At 35.8% G+C, this 20,832-nt stretch overlaps 1 protein-coding gene across 1 annotated transcript in view; it reads left to right on the forward strand.

The window, feature by feature from the left end:
* Positions 1-16,979, forward strand: part of LRP1B (LDL receptor related protein 1B) — a 398,334-nt gene extending 381,355 nt beyond the window's left edge. Inside the window, exons 86-90 of the mRNA XM_051623744.1 lie at positions 9,409-9,485; positions 11,661-11,751; positions 13,215-13,359; positions 14,357-14,455; positions 16,505-16,979. Coding sequence (XP_051479704.1) covers positions 9,409-9,485; positions 11,661-11,751; positions 13,215-13,359; positions 14,357-14,455; positions 16,505-16,549 — 457 coding nt within the window. The 3' untranslated portion in view covers positions 16,550-16,979. The remainder of the gene's footprint in view (positions 1-9,408; positions 9,486-11,660; positions 11,752-13,214; positions 13,360-14,356; positions 14,456-16,504) is intronic.
* The last annotated feature ends 3,853 nt before the right edge of the window (positions 16,980-20,832 follow it).

Genomic DNA, 20,832 nt, shown 5'->3' on the forward strand with positions numbered 1-20,832 from the left:
GAGAAAATCTGAGTCCTTGTCAGGGAAAGAAACAACCTTAGTCTTTGAAAATGCTGTAAGGCAGACACACACAGAAATGAAATACCAGTCAGATGAGCATAGCTTTACTCAGCAATTGTGATGCAAAAGTCAGAATTGAAATAATGAGCTAAAGACGTAGACTTGGGAGAAAACATGAAACTCCAACAGCTTTAATCTTATCTCATCTAAATGCATGCTTTATGAGAACGTAAAAAGCTGTGGGGATGTGATGTGGTTGTCTGGTGGGTAGCAGTGACTAGGTATGGTGAATAATCTAATTTTTTTGAAAAATGTGGTCATAGTTCCTTTGTCAGTGCTCTCAAGCAATGAAACTCTCTGACTTGAGCTGTCATAAATCCACTGGAAAGTAGATTAGTGTCCTAACTACCACTTCTTAATCTTTGAAAAGTAGGGAGTGGGTCTGGTGATGAGGATTTGTGTGGGACATGGCTGCTTGGAGCACTGCTTCCTCACACTCAGAATATCAAGTATAGCTAGAAATAGTGTTCCTGTTGTTTCTTCAGAGGGGTTGCTGGGTTAGTAGCATTAAGAGAATCTTCTGAGATGTTCCTTTATTTACAAAGGCAAGGTGGCTTAGAGGAAAGGGAAGAGAAGCAAATAGAAGCTGTTTGATGAAGACAGTTACAGTGACAGAGGAGGAAGCATGTCTCCCTTCTCCTTGCCAACCTCAGTTCAAGCTCCAGTTGTTCCCGATATCTTGGGGTTTTCTGGTGCCAAATTACTTCCTAACTGGAGCTTGTTTATGATTTTACCAATCAGATACTGACAAGTAGAAGACCTCAGGAAGGCATGAAGTAATTCCATGCTTCACAGGAGTCATTGTCAGCCAACAGGAGTCTCAAAGATTTTTCCTGTAGGTTCTGCTCCATTGTATGAGGAAGATGATTTATCTGTCCAGCTCCATGTCTGGCCATGTGATGTGTGACATCTGTCTGGTCTCAGAGACACAGCTAAGGGCCAACAGTTTTTGTAACCAGTCTCTAATTCATAGGAGGGTAATGTTTAGAAGAAATAGGAAATGGGTGGATTTATTGTCATTCAGCAAGAACTCCTCTCTCTCTCACAACCAGATCAGTCATGAATGGAAACTTCATATATAACTAAGCCCTTACTATCATTCAATAAAGACAATATAGGATAAGATTTATTTTTTTTAGAGGGCAGTCCTTAAGCCTTAATTATATAGAGGAACTATAAAACTGCAAGATCATACTCTCCTTTTACCAGCCTGTGCTCTTAGTTTGTTGTGTTGGGGTTTTTTTAACCTTGAATGCACTAAATGTTAGATGCACATTGGAGATAGAAGTTGTGCTTTTCACATAAGCAGTTTAGGAATGAATTAAGGCCTCACTGGCTGGATATAAGCCACCAAAGAGCAAGGCTGTGTGCAGTTGTTCTCCAGTTTCTTTGAATGCTCTGTCAGGTTTTAGAAGACGCAGAATATGCTGTGATTTCTCTTTGGATATAAGGTCTTACACAATCTAGAGGATTAATTAGCACTGTTTTTAGGAATATGAAGAGCAATCTTCTCCCCCTGTCCCCTCTTATTGTCCTTCTTGCTCATTAGCAAAGTTTGCAAGAGAATTTAATATCAGACTTAAAATTTGAGGTACTGACCTTTTCTGAAAAATGTACCACGAAGAGTGTCTCTTAAAGAAGAGTTATTTTACATGTAGTTACTGTCTTTTTAGCATTCACATACTAAGTTTTTAAGGATATTTTAATACTACTCACTGAGTTGGGGGTGTGTATGATGTGTATAACATAAGAGGCATATGAAATATATCTGAATTGCTCAGTTAATATGTTACTTCACAAACTCATTGAAAACAGAATCAAGAGATCAGATTCAGATGGGAAATAATAAAGAAATGTGGTTTTATTTCACAAGCTGCCAGTTCTAACAGTCTGTCTTACGTTTTAATAATTACCTGTATTTGCCTCTGTTTCCTTCTCACTAGTTGCATATACATTCATGCAAGAGGAGCAAGGTTTAGGGAGAGAATACACCTTGCATGATACCAATGAAGAGAGCTGAATAAAATAAAACATATAAGTACACAAGATCATCACTTGTGACATAGGCCTTACTCCATCAAAGTTTTTAATGCAGAATATTACCCTCTCTCACCTTTGTTTCTTTTATACCTTCACTGTAACTATAGTTTGCTAAAATTCCATCTTTTTGGTTTTATTTAATATTATTTGCATCTGCAAAGAAATGTGATCAAATTATAGCCCCTTTCACTAAGTGTTACAGAAAAAACCATGAAGGATAGCTTCTGTTACAAGTTTACAGTCAAAACCAGTGGAAGATATAAATCATGTTAATGCATATCTAAAGCCAACTGAATGTAAAGAGAACTTTAATGCTTTAATGAGCTTTCAAGCAGTGCTGCATGACTGTGGCTGAGGGCTTTAAGGTGAAACAACTAAGATTATATTATGCTGACAAATTAAGAGGATAGTAATTTATTCCTCTTCAGGTTACTTTCTGCATAGAGGTGTGAGGAATTCTGTGTCTGCAGTTCATAATCTCTGTGTCCTAACTGTCATCAGAGAGAGAAATACAGAGAACAATGTACAGCATTAAATTAGTTGCCTGTGGCTGAATGTGTTGCCTGTTCGGAGGACTTGAGGTTGTGTGTGTTGTATTTCTCTATTAGAAGGAACATCAGTTCTTTTATAGTAAAGAATAAGTCATCCTGCTTTGTTTAATTGCTTGCAGGAAGCAGATGCATGACTTTTGAGAGCAAAGTAGGTAGAGAAATCAGTGGTCATTCAGATGAATTAAAAAGCACATACCATACAGGAGCTTGAAAGAAAGTATGACTTTGGCAGTAAAAGGAACTAAATAGTGAAGGGTGGAGAAAGACTAAATTACTTCATTTCTGAAGGAATAATTTTGGCTGAGTAATAGATTAAAGACAATAGTGAAGAAATGGGGAGAGAACAAATTGTGGAACTTCTCAATAGTGTCAACAGGACACTTGAGCATGGACATGTGGATAAAGAAATAAAAAGTAATTCCTGCAGGAGAGAAATAAACAAGGGAGATGTTTAGATGCTCAGGGACATGATTTAAGCACTGAACGGGTAGATTAGGTTATGGTAAGTGGATCTAGGTTTTGGTTGGGCTTGAAGATCTTCAAGGTCTTTTCCAACCAGGATGGTTCTGTGATGTTCTTGCCAGTTCATTTCCGTAGGCTGGAGAGAGAGACACTGTGTGTGTGTCTGTGGGGGGGGCTACAGCACATGTGTGTGTGGTAGAAATCAGAAAGAAAGGAGTGCATTCTTTTTGATGGAGTAACTTGCCTCCAGCTCAGATTCCTGTGATGCTGTACCTCCCTCTTGGTGTTCCTTTTGTGTTGAGAAATCTTCAAATAGGAACAATTTTCATGTAAGTACATGTGTGACTTGTACAATTTCTGTAAGTACGTGCAAGTTTGCAAGTACATGTCAAACTCACAACTTTGGCAAACTTCTGTTCAACAAAAAGTGAAGGTACATCAGTAGTCCAGTTGTGGACTAGAAAGGGCAATCCCCTGACTGACACTGTCTGAAGGTTGAGTAGAAAAAGTCACTGCAGTGTAGAACAACTGCAGCATTGAGAAGACTGCCTAAGGGTAGACAGCAGCTGTAGCCGTGACAGGTACTTTAAGTCAGAGAACAGAAAACTTTGTCAAGTATCTTTCAGTGAATGCTTTCCATATGATTTTCTGGGGTATATTTAATGAGGTCCCCAATTACAATTACAACAGGAATTTCACAGCATTATGCTAGTTCTTTTGAGAGCTTTCTTTTTCAACTAGAAATACCTTTCTTATAAACGTCTCAAATTTGAACATAATCAGCAGGTTATAATTTTATATTATAAAAGATCTTTCACTCATCTTGTATCCCAAACTAGTATTAGTTCAAGAATGAAATGCAAACAACAGTTTGAAGAGTGTTTGTTCAAAAAAGAAAGGAGAAGACTTGGAAAAGAGGATGTCTGTTTTTCATTGAATGTTTACTAGCTAGGCTAGGATGCAGATATCCTTTCTTCAGGAGTTTAAAATGGTTCAGATGAAACTGGAGCAGTCGCTGCTGCTGAACATCACTGCCTAATTTGCCTCTGTGAGAAGGAAAGAAAAACATGGTTTGTCATATACCTATTGATCCAGTCATTTTACTTTCTTTTTTTACCATTTCAATTTCTTCTTTTCCATTTGATTGTTGCTCAGTGTAACTTCAGCTACAGTAGTAGCCATCTCGGCATGCTTAATTTTTAAATATTTATGTTAATATTGACACTTGTGTAGCTATGTTCTGTGCATATATTGCTAATAGCATGGTGTTTTATGACCCTCAATTACTTGTTTTTCTTACCTTGGGATGATGGAGGGTGAGTTACACAAGGTTCTTTGCCATGAACACCGTTGCAGAAACTGTGAATGATGATTTCAATCTAATTTGTCATGTACAAATTCAATTAATATTTAAGTCACACTTTTTTTTTTCATATATATTGTTACTGAGTTGAAGATTCTTTGGGTTCCTCACAAGTAATTTTCTGTGGATTATGCCATTTTCCTGTTCTTAATTTGTTGGATTACAAGGTAACCTGTGTTTCATATTCAAGTACCATAGAGTTTCTATCCCTTAGGTTCTACATTGAATTCCTTCACTTTGCTTTCCTTTACAAGGATATCAAGTGATACTCATTAGACAAAAACACTAAAACATGGTCTGTTCCTGTATACAATGGTGATGGAAAAGTTGTTATTTGAAAATAATTAAAGTCTACAATATAGGAGAAGAAGGTATAAAATGTGCTATTAATGAAATTGTAGGGGGGAGGGTTGGTCTTTCATTGTTATGTACTTTCTTTCTACCTTTGAGGGTTTCTCTGTGGTTATAACTCTAGAAACCAGCTCCCTGTATGAAGGCAGCATACTTGCAAAAGTATTGCTAAATTTATTATAAGGAGTAATTTAGTAATTTGGTTTAGTGCAAGGATTTTGTCATCCTATGACACCCTACAGAGTTTGGGGATAAAAGGGGGTTATTTTAATTTCCATCTTTAAATGCAGTTTAATACGCATAGTAGATAACTATAATCCTGATGTTCTATTCTCTTGTCTCACAATTCGTTTTAATATTAATGATAAGACATGTTCCAGTGGCATTTTAAAATAAATGTTCTTAAAATAGTGAGGCTGGATACTTTCACTAGGTTGTTGTACCAGACATTACTACCTATGCCGTGACTAAAAAGAAAAGCAAAGTTTGAAAATTGCTTTGTATAATGAAGAAATATGTTTTATACTTAAGAAGCATTTTCAATTCCCCTTCCACCTCTATTTTGTAATGACTCATAGATTCTGTTACGCTTCTAGACTGATCTTTCAGTGCTGCTTTCTGTCATTTTTTGGATACACACTGGTATATTGACTTGGAAAGCAGTTGTCTACAAAAGCACTTTTAACTGCAGATTATGCCTGCTGTATTTTTATGACAATGCCTGTAGCACAATAAAAAAAAGGGAAAAAAAGAAACAAAAATTTTTAAAAGACTGCCACCAAAATTTGCCTTTTTACTAGTTTTTTTCTATTTGTTCAAGCATCTTTTGTTCAAACAGTTAAATGGTTCCTTTTGGTCAAGTGCCCAGATAATTGAGCTTAGAGTCTTTCAGTGCACTGACCTGTAAGGGTTAGACAAAAATAGAGGAGATAGACATTTTTTCTCTCATGAGTAGATTCTGTAACAGCAACATGATCAGTTTCTGTAATATATATATCTTAGTCCTAAATATTCCTCATTACAAAGTGGGACACCTTTATTATTTCAGTTTAAAGTTTTTACAACATCTCTCCTCTGTAATACTATTCTCTCAAAATAAATAATTCCTGCTGCTTTGGCATTCTGCATCTCAAAATGTGTTTCCCAAGCAGTCATTTCATCCTACATGTAGAGCTAAATTGTGACAGAGAGAGCTGTAGCTTCATTTTATTAATGACCTTGGCAGCAGACCATGTACAACCTTTGTTTATTGCGTTCCCTTTTGGTTGTTATATTGGCATTCTCTGTGATATTGTTGCTCTTTGAGCTGTTCACCAAGTCTGTTGGGAACTGGAAATTTGCATGGTAAGATGTTCACTGTAGCTCCTTCCACCACTCAGCTGACTCCAGCCTGTCCTTCACTGTCAAGCTTCCCATCTGTTTCCATCTGTATTTGTTTATGTGCAGCTCAGATGAGGCGTTACCAAGAACTGTGAAGAAAGACAGTGATAATATGAACGTCTTCAGTGAAACCAGTGGCTTTATGAAACTCTGCCTTTTTGTTTGCCTGTAGTGCAGATGTTCTCTCTCTGATCATAAAACTGTTGGCAAAATACAGAGCAAAAGCTCTTGGTACCAAATGATTTTAATAAAAGGTGCAGAATACTGAATTGAACCAGAAGTCAGTGCCTGTGCTGAGTACTGAGCAGTCTGAGTTCAAATGACCTAACATCATAAAATATTATTATTGAAAACAATTTTCTCTGTGGAATCTGAAGAAAATTGAAACTGGTTAAGACCTGCTCATCTTTCCTGTGTTCCCACATGAACAGTTGTCCATGTCCCAACCCTATCATTATTCATGTGCCTGCTCATGGCTAATTTTCTGTGTCAAATTCCCTTGCAGACAATGCAGCTTTCCCCGGGGCTTTATTTTTTTCCTATTCTGTCTGCCCAAGACAAGTCTTTACTAGCTTGCTGGACCATGAAAGGGCAATCATTTTACCTCTGAGTATAGAAGGAAATGACTGCCATCCTGTCAGCTTCAGTCCCGTGGAAGTTTCTTGGAAACAGCAAGCATTTGGAAAAAATGAAGTGGCAGCTAGCTATCTTGGTTTTATCAGACTTTTATCAAATGCCTCAGAACTGTTCCAGTGTTCTTGGCTTTTACAATTAAAATGCCAAGATAGGTAAAGAACTGCTAAAATTCTTACCTTGATTTTTTCCTCTGGGTATGACATCAATAGCTGTAGGATTTCTTTCTTCATCAGCTGTTGTGGTGTCGTATCTACTGTAAGATTTTGAAGAGCTTAATTGTACATTTATGCACATTTTTCTCTATACTTGCATGCATTGTAGTGATTCTTTTGCTAGTCTCACTATCTGATATTCTTTAAACTTTTATGGCATTTATGGTTATGATTCTCTTATGCAGGGAAGTTTTTGAAACCTTCAATATAAGGGTTTAGGTACAGAGTTAAGATATGTCTAGGTCTCAGAGAAGTCTTTCTCTTTCAATGGTGTAATATTAAATGAAAATTGCCTCTCATAGCAAGTTTTAATCACATGAGCTGAATCCCCAAATGCAATGATGCATAACCTCCAGTAAGAAATACGAAGACTATTTCATGGTTGTCATGTGCCAGCAGTGTCCTGGATCCCAGTAGAATATTCTAAGTATAAAGTTTTATGGTGTTTCTCTACAAGAATGGAGATAGCTATTTTGCAGCCATATGCTCAGTAGTCATATTTTGGAACAAAGAAAATGTTCCTTGAATATTATCTTACTAAGGTGGCTGTCAGTGTGATCATTTTTATTTGATATAATTGCTAAAAAGGGATCTGTAAAAAAAATAGAACAGTTGTATTGTTTAAAAGATTTAAAGTCCTGTTCAGTGTGAGTTGGACTGTGTTAAAGTGGTGATAAGGGAGTGGAAATATCAATTGGGTTCAGTTTTAAAATGTGTCATCTTGGACTCTAATTTGTGTAATTAGAAATTGAGGGCTTCCTTTGCAGGCAGGAATTTGTGTGCATTTACCATGTTTATTTAAATAAACAAACTTATTTCAATAAACATGAAGAACTTGCTAAATTATAATGCAATTTATTGTGTGAAAAATTTTGAATCATTTAATAAGCATGTTTTTCAAAGACCATCTGTGCTTAATCTCTGTGGAGTTAGAGTTAAGCATCCTCATAACATATCCTACCAAAACTGAAATTAGATCCCCAAAGAAGTTTGAACTTAATACGAAACCAAGTGAAGAGTTTTGTCTGGCTGTTGGATTGTGCTGAGATATGCTTAGGAGCAAAGAGAGAAACTAACCATGCTCCTGGCATGATCTGCAAAGATGAAAGGGAGTCAAAAGCATCACTAGCACAGCTGGCTAGGGCTCTCCTGTAAGAATTCTGCATTTTTTTGCCTAGAATATTATATACTTTTCCAGTTCTTTTGCAACAATATCAGTAGTTAATCATGTCCACCTCTAAACTCTGCAATTTGTTCAGTCCTTAGAAAGGTGTCAGATAACAGTCCTTCTTGAAACTGTGTGCAAGGTAATGAGTGCTCTGCTGCGTTTTCCTAAAGATAACCCATGTTGAAAGTCATAAATAATTCAAAAAATACGATTCATTGCACAATATGCAACAGAGGCAGATGAAAAGTGACTGCTTCCTGGCGTTTCCACACAAGGAGTCTGAGGTTCTGTAGTAAACTTAATCCTATTTACAGCAAGATGAATAAGCAGTTGAATTTCGTTCAGGTGTTTGTTTCCGTTTTTGATGGATTTGCTGAGTCTGTATTACATGGACTCCTTGTGTTGGCTTGTGTGCATGCAGGGCATTCTGAATCCCAGCTGAGGAAATATGTGCATATTGATATTCACACAGAGAAATTACAGCAGAGTAACTGTGTACTCATCCAGGCACCTGACTCATGAAACATATATTCTGAATATGGCCCTTTGAAGCCAGTAGATGCTCCTGGCCCTTCAGGACAGCTCTTTATGCTTTAATTCTCACACTTGCTTACACACATGTCTATATATTTCTGCGAATATGTATCTAGTTAACTAGTTCAAAATGTATAAAGCTAAAGCCGTTAAATTGTAGAATTTTCAGGAAGACATTTAAGTCTGAAAGGGAAGAAAAGGTGAACTTCAGTTCATCTGTGAATACTGGTCAAAGACAGGTCTTAATTGTTCAAGGAAATTATTACCACTGAATCTATAAGAACTGTTGTACATGGATCTAGCTAAAGTGTTCCCTCCTTATTGTTTAATAGGACCTCAATGTACCATTGGTTATGCCTGTCATTTTATTATGCAAGAATTTTAGAAAAGGACTCTGGAGTGAAGATTGCAGTGATAATAACAGGAATTGAAGATAAAAAGCTGTAGTTTTAATCTAAAAAAAGTGTTCAGAATGTTGTAAGTGCCATGGCAGAGTACTGCTGACTCCTTCCATGAAGCTTATTGTTTATTTTGTAGAGTCACTGTTGTCATTCGTGTAGCTCTTGAGAAGATGCTGGTGGTCTTTTTAGTAGGTTACTATGCTAACAGCTGGCATGTATTAATTTTACCATCTTAATTGGATCCCTTTAGATGTTCAGCCAACTGGTCAGGCACACAGTGTGAGAGGCCAGCTCCCAAAAGCAGCAAGTCTGACAATATCAGTACAAGTAAGTACTTCAAATAACTGCTGACACTTATTAAATTTACCCCAGTCTAGAAATTCTAACCTTGTAATATTTTAGAATGTGAGTTTGTGTCATGAAACGTGCTGGTTACCTGTATTAAAAATAGATATACATATTAGATTTCTCTTGACTTTTTGATTGCCGTTCAGTGTTTCCTGAAGTGGTTCATGTACAAGCCATATTCTATACACTCACTGCTTCAAGGCTAGGTTGCACTTTTCATTAAAAAAGTGTACTGGTGGCAAGTGCCTGATGGTATCACTGTCGTGGTTGTGCAGAGAACTAGTATGAGACCTCTGAGCATTTAAGTCTTACTGAAAGCCTCAAAAATAGAGTTGCAAGTAGTTGCATTGGCTGTCGACAGAGGTCTGAGTTTTTTCAACTGCGAAAATCATCCTGAAAGTAAGAATAGCTCCTGTTGTATTTTAAAAAACATGTCAGTAAGCATCAAAGGATGATTTTGCTACACTATTGGCACTTTAAACTGAACAAGGTTCCCTGTGGTGCATTGAGTATGCTGATGGTACCCTGCTGTATGGTTCTCAGTCACATTTAACCCAATCCAAGCAGTAGAATGAATCACCCACTATTCAGGTCAGTTTGATTCTTAGATGGAATCTTCCTAGTGATCCAGACAAGTGAAATAACACTTACAAGCTGGAAATGAGGAAAAAAAAGTAGCCAGAACCTACTGTGTTGTTTGTGGTGGATGCTTTTTTTTTGAGAGAGAGAATAGTTAGTACAATTTGGGAAATAGGTGTTCATCTTGTTGCTGCTAGACCCTGGGCTGCACCGTGGTCACCAGATGACAACTCACACCTGGTGGGCTGGTTTTCAGGTTTTTTTCTTGATTTTTTTAACTGCCAGGACAAAATTAACCTTTTTTTTTTTTCCCCTCTTAAGTAGAACTACATCCACTTATGTATCAAATGTTTCCTTAAAATAGCATTGTTGTAAAGCCCTTTACATGCTGAATCTTCATAACCTGAAGTGAACTCAGGATTCTTCAAGCTTTTATTGACTAGTACTTCACTTCAGGCCTCTGCTAACCTGGCTTTCAGTAAGCCTTCAGGCAGAATTCAAGGCATCTTTTTAAATACTTCATTTAGACTGTATTTAAGGTAGAGCAGAGACTGCAAACAGCCTTTTATTTATTTATTTATTTATTTATTTATTTATTTATTTATTTATTTATTTATTTTATAAATCAATCAATGTGACCAATGAAGCAACCAGCCATCATTGTTTTCCACCAATTAGGAACTGTGATAGTAAACAAAATGCATGTCTTTCTACATTGGTTTTATACTGGAGTCTTGTAGTTTATAAGGACCAGGGTTTTATAACAATTTTTTGTGTGTATTTATTGCCAGATACTTAACATTAAACTTGAGAAATTCTTCAAAGGGTACAATTGTGGATCTAATTTCTGCAGGTAGTCCCATTTCAGTGAAGTTATCTGCCAAAATGATGTGAAGCCCATTTTCTTCTTCCCTGTTCCCTCCTCTCCTTTAACATCCCTGTGCACTGTTTTTCTGCTACATTAAGCATTATTGTAGTTTCCTTGATTGCCTGTATCAACATAACAAAATTATTGGCTCCCAAGTACCATGCAGTAAAACGCAGCAATGCACCAACCATCTAAAATGAATATTGCTTACTACTTTCCCTTCTCCCCACAAATAAAAGCAATAAATACATATAAATGCTAACAATGGAATTCTTCAATCGGAGCCATCCCTACTGAATATTTTAGATTAATAGTTGTGTGATTTAAATAAGCTTCTGAAGATGAATGTTGGCAGTTAAAGCCAGTGCCCATGCCAATCCAGTTCAGCAATTCCACACACCTTCATATGATATGATTGCAAATGTGGGCAGGGAATTAGTCCAAGGTAGATCAGTATCCAGAAAGATTAAGCTCCTAATTTGTTGATAACAGTACATGTGTGTACACCATTATCTGTAATGGTTTTTTTATTATTATTTTTATTGATTAACATTCAAATTTCAAATCATGGTATGGGCTTCACTGAAATCACATTTTCTGATGAGGGAAATTGTTCTTTTTTAAGTTGATGTAATTGTTTTACAGCTGTGAAGAAATTATTAGAGATAACTGTGAGTATTCAATGGTATTTCCTTTTCCTGTTTTAGGAAGTATTGCAATCATTGTTCCTCTTGTTTTACTGGTGACTTTGATCACTACTCTGGTAATTGGACTATTTCTTTGCAAAAGAAAACGAAGGTATGTCATTTTATATTGATATATGGAGTAAAAAAGTAAATCTTTACAGTGTTTGTACCGTTTTGATAGAAGAAATTCACCTTGTATATGTTGAGCAGATATTTAAAAAGCAAAACAAAACAAAAACAAAACCCCAAACCCGACAACCTAAAACTTGTTTCTATATGCAGGGAGTTAGTTGCATTTTGGTTCTAGCTGGGACAGTCGTGTCTATTATTTATACTTATATTCCACAGACAGTAAATAAGAAAGTGTTTTTCTTTCCTTATCAAGTTTGCTCAATCCTGCCAAGGCTGTGTAAGTGTTGACAATTCTATCCAGAGACTTAGTGAACTTAGTAAACAAAATTGATGTATTTCATTTAAACTACCTAATTAATATTGTTCTTGTTTATAAATACTTTTGGATATAGAATTTACAGTTTATACTTCCATTTACTTACTTTTATTAGTTCTTTTCAATTTTGTATAAGTTATGGTGAAGATGTAAACAGGTTTTAGAATATCTACTGTAGAGTCCCAAGCCTTGTCATCATTACTGTATTTCTTTAGTATCTTGCACAGGAAGCCAGATTCCAGCACTGAACATTTTGTTCTCATGACTTTAGCTGCCTTAGAGGCAGCAATGAACTTCAGGAGGGTAGTAGACATTTGGAGATTGGCCATTCCTTCAAAGGCCATGTTGGGTGGCAGGGGAAGTAAGGGTGTTTCTTCTGCATGCAAACACTTGAGAAAGCTGTTAACTTTCTTGTGTTCAAAGCAACCAGAAAGTGATGTTAGTGATGATACAGATTTAACAGTGAAAGATTCCTAATAATCAGGGTGTGGCCAACCAGCAAAGATCTTGACTATTTTAGTCCTCTAGACTAAAGTAATCTCTTACATGACTACCATCTAACGTCATGCATAGCACCCCCTGCAAACTGGTGCTAACTGGTAAGGATTAAGTTTTAAATCCTTTTTGAAAGCCAACAAGATAAATGCATTCCCTCACCATACTGTTGTTCATGCTGACCCAGGCTCCATGGATGTCATCTTGTGCTGCTGTACTTAAAGACCAAATTTCATGATAGCCAAATCCCAAAACCCAGTTGCTAGTCTGTAATTAGTTTAAGTGGAACAAGTTCTTGACAACTTGCTAAATAATATCCTCAGTAGGATATATAGATCCTCAGCAGAGAAACAGAACTAACCTCAATAAAAAACTTTTTTTCTTAAAATTACATTTGAAAGTATATTTTAGGGGTTTTATTAATCTCTTCAAAGAAGACTGTTAAGTATTAAATTAAGTATATATGTTAAACACCTGTACTCTACAGAAAAGAGCTTATTTTAGGAAATGTTTTTTCTATGCCTTTTCTGAAAAATACAGATCATTTAGTGTGCTCAATTTCAGACACTGACTGCATCTTTCTCAACCATCTTTCTCAGTCCTTCTTTCTCGTGTGTGTTCATGCATTATAGGACAAAAACTATCAGAAGACAGCCCATTATAAATGGAGGAATCAATGTAGAAATTGGCAATCCATCGTATAACATGTATGAGGTGGGCCACGATCACACTGAAGGTGGTCTTTTAGCCTCAGATTTTACTGTAAATGCAGAAAAGGTAATTATTTTTTCTTTTTCTAATGGCAAAATCACTACCTATTTTGTCTTACAAAGGCTTTGACTTTACATGTAGTTAATAGAAGCATAGAACAATGATATTTAGATCTTGCTAACAATCGATATACAAGAAGTTAGATTTCATTAGGAGAATTTTCATGTATTTGTTAACAGCTCTTTTGCAGCCTGATGCTTGCTGGAAGACAATATTCCTGGTGCTTGCATTTTACCAAAACAGAACTGAACTAGGAAATGAGTATTTTGTCATAGACACATCTACTTAAGTTGCCAAATTGCAGTCTTTTTAGTCTGGTTGCAAACCCTGAAGGTAAATATATGATTGTACAGTCTACCTTTTGAAGTGTGATTGAGTGTATTCATACACAGGAGACTGATTTCATATATGAAAGCTTCCAAAACCATCAAGAATTCCGAGAATTGGCTGGAGAGATAGATTAAATGTTTACACAAAGCCAGTAAGTATCACCCTGCTCTTGTAGAAGATGCTCTCCCTTCTGCAGCTCCAGTCTTCAGTGATTGAACTCCCTGAGTGATGTGACACGGGATGAAGGGGGTAACGCTGCGGTATCTTTGCTAGAGCTCTGTAATCAGATATGCAGCAAAGGGCAGCCAGCATTCCGTGGCATTCCTGACAAAGCAGTAACCGGATTACTGTGAGCTCTAGGGATGTCTGTCAGCGCTGCCTCGCAGAGTCAGTCTGCTGAATGCAAGGGGTAAGCTGAAAGGGGAGTTCCTCACTGGAGGCAGAGTGACTGAGCCCATGCTTATTGTGATGCCTGGCTCTAATCCTTGATGCAAAAGGATTTTAAAATGCTGAATTTCATTCTCTCGTTGAATGCAAGAGTTTTTCATGCTGAAGAATACCTCTAAATTTATTTTTTTGGTTTCAATTGGCACACTGTTTGGTTAACAGTGTTGATAAATACACGTGGAAAATGCTCTATTAGCACAGAAACTAAAATTTTCTGTTTATACAGGCCAGATACATAGGGGGAGGGCCCACTGCATTCAAGCTTCCCCACACAGCTCCATCAATCTACCTAAACTCTGACTTGAAAGGACCACTATCAACAGGGGTGAGAAATGATGATTCAAATCCATTTCATTCCACCACAGCCCCTTTCTAAAACAAGTTTATCTGTCATTTTTGAGTAGAGGCATTTTCTGTTTGCTTTTAATTTTGTTTTTCTTCTTTTTATGGCAAGAAGAATGACAGTAAATAATATATTTTCTATTTGAAATGAAGGGTTCCTCTCTGCATACAGAATTTCACTTGTACCTCTCATTGTACTATGATCTAAAACTGCAAAGAAATACAAAGCAAGGAAGCAATGTGATGCTATTCCATAGCATTATCTAAATTTAGTCTGACATTCCCATGTATCTTCATGTATTTGCAGTTTATATGTAATTACAGGCATTTAGTGAAGTTTTTCAAACTGAGAGAAGTGTCCAAATTATTTAAAACAAGTCCTTTATTTTAGAGGCATTTGACAGACACTGAAATAAACAATTCCCTGTAATATTCACAAAGCAGGTTTTATTTTTCCTCTTTAAATTGGTTTTTATCATAAAATAGTTAAATTTAAAAAATTAGAATTCGACTACAGTTTAGCATGATGTTTGCAAGCAATGAAATTGAAAATGCTTTTAGAAAGGTACACCAATATGACATTCATCTTCATGTGCCTCAGTATAAATATTCATCTTTTGTGTCATTTACATTCTTGCATGATTGTAATATGTGGAATTTGGAAGTTTAACAATTTGTATAGGTTATGATAATTCTGATGGAGCACAAACCATGGATGATGGAAGACTAGACTAGACTATTGCCCACCTCTAACATTAACTCTTTGTTATTCAAGTCAATCCAGTTACTTTCTGTACCTCACTGTTCTGCATTGTACTATCAGTAGCCACTCAAAGAGGGATCATGAGACAGATCCTACTGTTATATATAATTTTAATAACTCCACAAGGTACTATATAGATGCCAAGTGTTGCTGTTGTGTTGTGGTTCTCGTCCTTAATGATGATTGTTGAGTGAAAAAAAAAAGCCCTGTCAGCTGAAATAAAACTTATTTTTCTTAAGTTTCTCTTAATAATAATTATGACAATTATAAAGATCTTTGATTCACTGGGGACAGACAGGTATGACAAAGTTTACTCTCCTAAATTACTGCAGCAGTTGATTGCATATATATGTTCCATTGATATAGGAGAGTAACTTCTTTCTTTTTATTTAATTTTTTTTAAAGAAATGTGATTCACCTTTTTCTGCCTCCGTTCCAGGAGAATGTGAAACACCAGGTGATGACTTTGTCATCTGTAATAAATGTAATAGGCAGCTTTTAACTAACTCAATGAGTAGCTGCCATAGCTAGCCAGCCAGCCTAAGAAATCTCAAAATCCTGGGCTCAGAAATGCTATTGACCAACAGGAAGAATTAAGGTTGTAAACATCTTACATTCCTTGTTACCCAGAGTGTACTCAGGAAAGTAAATAAAACCTACCCACTTCTGTTTTGGGTGATTTAAAAGTTACCCATTTCTTACATACACTACACAAATTAATTTGCCTATTTTGTAGCTTACTGGTGTTCCACTCAGTATTTGTGTAGGCAAAGATGTGCTGTTTCATTAGTTGCAAGAAAAAAGAAGATGTTGACCGTGAAGTGCCCTTTCCCATGATTATAGTTAAAAAGCTGAACATCTAGATGGGTAGCAAAGGTCTTCCAGGAGACCATAAAGGCACAAAGTCTGAAGGCACTACTGAAGATGGTGACGTGGTAACCCTTGGAAAGTGCTTTCTCCTTAGCATGAGTGGTAGAAGAGTGATTTTTCATCCACGTTATACATCATTCTCTGCTGTCAGACTCAGGAGATTTCTCATATACTGAAGTGCTTTGCAGAATCAAAAATGGACTTGTCCTATACTGAAGTACACTCATTTCAGTAGATTTTTAAAATAGGGTCCAAACGACCAGAACTGTTGAGAAAATACTTCTCAATCTGTAACTACTGTGGTTTATTGACAGTTATGCTGGTTTATTATTAAAGTTTAATTGACATGATGAAAGTATTGAATTTTTGGTCAAATCATGTTGTATATTTGGGCCACAGAACTCGAAAACATGGTCAGCTATTGATGGGATGCTGATGTCTTAGAACAGGTAATATATGGAAACTGTTGGTTGCAGTTTTTACCGTTAAACTTGTCACATGGTCTCACAGTGCACCTTCTCTTTAAACTCCTTCATATCTATTCTGAAATCTTCCAGTGTAATGAGGTGGACAAGTCAACTTCAGAGACATTTTTCAAGGTTTTTGTTTTAGTTTTTGTCATTGCTTTTATGGTTTTAATATCATAATATGCTGCACGTCATGCCATTGATTATTTTAAAGAGCATGTCTCATCATGAATTTAACTTGTAACTAAATAATTAACACGTTACCAGGTTTGCAGAAGTCCAGGTATCTATTAAATATGTCCTACTGTATTTTCTGTGTACTTGTTCTGGCTTTAACAAAACCATTTCCATTTCCATGAACGTTTCTGTTGGTTTAATCCAACTGATCTAATGGATGCTTAATTTCTCTGCAGCCAACAAATTACGCCAATCCAGTATATGCAAAGTTATACATGGATGGACAAAACTGTCGAAACTCCTTAGCAAGTGTTGATGAAAGAAGAGAACTCCTTCCAAAGAAAATAGATATTGGGATAAGGGAGACTGTGGCATAATCTGCTGTAACCTTTTATACTCTGTATAAATGTATAAAATATAAGGATTACTTTTCTATGTACCGACAGTATTATAATTGTTTTGGCATCAGCATTACCTCTGTTTTTTGTTTGGTTGATTGTTTTCTGGGTTTTTCTTTTGCTGATGACTTTTGACTGACCATTTGTAAGGTATTTTTATGAAAAAGAAACTGCACTACGGTACAATTTACAACAATGCTGCTGAAATAACACACCTTTAAATTTGTTAAAATCGCAAACAACGTCTTCGTTTGTAGCGTGAAAATGAGCAATCTATTTTCTATGAACTTTTTTGGTTCTACTTAATCAATGAAGATGGTATCTGCACTTTTTCATTATGTAGTCTGGAAGCTGTAGTACAGTGTGTAATTTTGTTTATTTTAAATGGTGAAAGAATGATTGAATGGTCTACTCTCTTCTTTGTGCCCATTAGAATTTCTCTTCAGATCCTGATAAAGCTAGATAACTTTTCACAAACATAACTTGCCTTTAAATTAGCTTTAGGTTGCCAAGAAGTAAACAAGACTATAGAAGTGAAACATCTAATGATCTGCATGAACACAATGATTATGTTTCAGAAATTCAGTGACTGTACATGATATACTAAACATATATACCATGTAAACAAGCTTTGTATTTATTAAAACCTTATAGAACATAGTAACGATATATCTTGGAAGCTGAAACCTTACTTGCTGTGGGACAAAGCATATGAACTCCAACAGTCCTGTAGGACAGTAGCCACCCTAGAGCACAAGAGGGCATTGCCTACACATGCATTTTACGTTTATTCACTTAATCACATGCATTCTTTATGGATTAATAATTCCCCAACACACGCCAAGCAGTAGGGAAATAAACAAACCCCAAACCTGAAGCACACAGAGATGATCACAGCATTCAGTTCTGACAATCACAAAAAAAGTCATACCTGCTCAGAGGTATTAAAAGAGTACAAAACACAGCAGTTTCTTTAAAGGAAGATAAATTGTGATATTGCTGAAGTTAAACATGACCAAATTGCATATTAGTGAATCCTTCCCTAAGTCTGAGTTTCAGTAGCCTGGGTTAAGTACCAAAATCCAAGGATCAAAAGTGAAAAGCATCAGTATCAGATTCCAGCTCTTGCTCTGACCTGGTCTGCTTTCTGTTGTTGTTAAGAGGAAAGATCTGACTCACCTTTTTTTTAATTTTGATGGAAATAAAGAATACAATTTCTTTCAGGTTTGAACTGAATCAAAATATTTTATACATAACTTTAAAGGCACAAAAGACTTATTCACACATATACTGTGGAGGACTCTTTCTTCCTCTGCGAGACCTGACTGACTTTTAGCTATCATAGTATATTAACCTAACATTAAATATGTTTGTGGTTGCTCTTTATTCCCTTTGTACAAGCATTACAAAAATAACTGCTGTTTTATAAAAGATTTTTGTTGTACTATTGTGCATGCATACTACCTATTTCTAAACTTTGCCATATTGGGGCCTTTATAAAACTCTTGATTTATGTAATACTAGTGCAATTTTGCTTGAACAATGTTATGCATATCATAAACTTTTTCAGGTTCTTGTTTAAGTACATTTTTTTAAATTGAACAGTATTTTTCATTTTGGTTATAATAGTCATTTTGCCTATGTTTCTACAATGAAGTGTTAAATACTTTATAAAAAAATTGTTGACTGATTTATTTAAATGAAAATCTACATACTTTGTTCAGCGTGTTGACTAATTTCTAAATTTAACTTTGAAAACTACAAGAAGAGCAAATTGAAGGGAAGGAGCATTACTTTATACAAAGGGCTACATTCCTTTTCTTCATGGCAATTTTTACTTTTTAGGCAACTTCCATTTGAATATTTTTGCAGCTCTGCACATTTGGATAACTTAGGTGTATAGCTGTACGTTTTCCCAATAGAAATTTTTTTATTTTCTATAAAAGTAATGGTTCTAACAGTTTCATACCATACAACTGTGATTCCACAGGTTCTGCCTTTATTCTGCTGACATCATCAGAGATGGATTTGGCCCTCAATTTTTGCAAAATTACAGTTATGAGGCGTAAGTAGCTGGTCTTTTCAGAAGTGTTACAGTTTATTTTCTGGCAGAGAAGCTCACATCTTGAATAACTCAGAACTATATTTTAACTAGTGAGTATTCAAGTATCATAAGTTTGAAATCATGAACTCTTACACAGACCTGATGAAATGTATTAGTTATGATGTCTCATGTTTCCTTTCAGTGAGACATTTGCTTTACACTTTTTGAAGTGTAAACTACTTTACAAAAAAAAAAAAAGTATTTCTTTTCTTACAAGTACATAGTTGATGTCAGTGGAGATATTGGACATTGCATATTAGATCAGAATCTGGTCTTCATTTTATAGGCAGAATTATGATGGAGATACTGAGCTTTACCACTGTCATGCCTTAAGGATCTTTAAATTACACATCAGTGTAATAATCCCCAATTGATTCTTTTGTTTCTTTGATTTTTATTTTACCACATTTTTCCATAGGAGCTGTTTCTCAAACTCCTTTAACAGCCCTAGAATCCCCAGGAAATCAATAAACTGTGGGTGCTTCCTCACAAGTTCAGTAAAATAATCTGGGGCAGGAATTGCTGTAAACTTTTACCAGGAACAACAAAAAAACTTAAACTTCTACATTTTCACAGCCTTCTTGCTGTTATTAGTGCCACAGATTCCTGTGGGTTTTAAGTTGACAAAAGCTTAGAAGGAAAAAAATTTTATAAATGTGCCTGTATCACTGATTAAAACGTCTGTCTCTTCTGGGTATAGTTGAAAGGCCTTTTGTGGTTGCTTTCCTGAAGATACTAATGACATTTCCTGTGAAATGCTAGTACTATGCTATTTTACTGAATTCATCAGGGTAAAACTTGTCTTCCATGGTACTAATCATTTTTCTTAGCAATGTCAAGAAGTTTGTGGCTGCCATAAATATCAGGTATTAAAATTATTTAGGGAAATTGAACTTCTGATAAATCAAACCCTGGAATACACTGTTCATTTGCCATTTACTCTTAGGCTAAGGAATAGTTCCAGGTTCCTGGGTGACCACGTTATAGCTTCATGTCTCTTTTTACTTTTATTACCCACATTTTCATTTAAAAAAAAAATTGAAGGGTGAGAGGATGTGCTTCAACCAAAACTAGGTTCTTAAATTCTTGGCTGAATGGAGAAGCTCTGCTCAAAACATGTGACAAAAGCATTTGTGTCAAACTTCTTGTAGTTGTGTCTAATGGATTTTTTTTTTTTTCCGGAGGTTATACTCGTGTATTTGCATGTAACAACAGTGCAGAGGAGTCTCTGCCTTGTGATAGGCCTCTTGTGCTATGCCAGAGTTTGCATAAGCACTAAATTATGACAACAGGAGTTGAAAACAACAAATTGAGATGGATGAGACACTTGCTACTTTTATTAGTCATTCCAGACAACTAGGATTGCCAATATGAATACACTTGTGTTGATAAACACAGTAGGAAGCACATTGGAGATTATTTATTTTATGCTTTTTGTCTTTCATTTCCAATGCAATCATGAGGTTTGATGTTTGCAGAAGGAGAGCTCTGTAGTGGAATGCTTTTAAAACTTCTACCTAAACCTATTATCTATCAGTGAGATCCTGGAGAAGGTTCTACTATGGCATTAATTATTAATAC

Source organism: Apus apus, chromosome 6 (assembly GCF_020740795.1).
Source record: "Apus apus isolate bApuApu2 chromosome 6, bApuApu2.pri.cur, whole genome shotgun sequence".
Classification (NCBI taxonomy): domain Eukaryota; kingdom Metazoa; phylum Chordata; class Aves; order Apodiformes; family Apodidae; genus Apus; species Apus apus.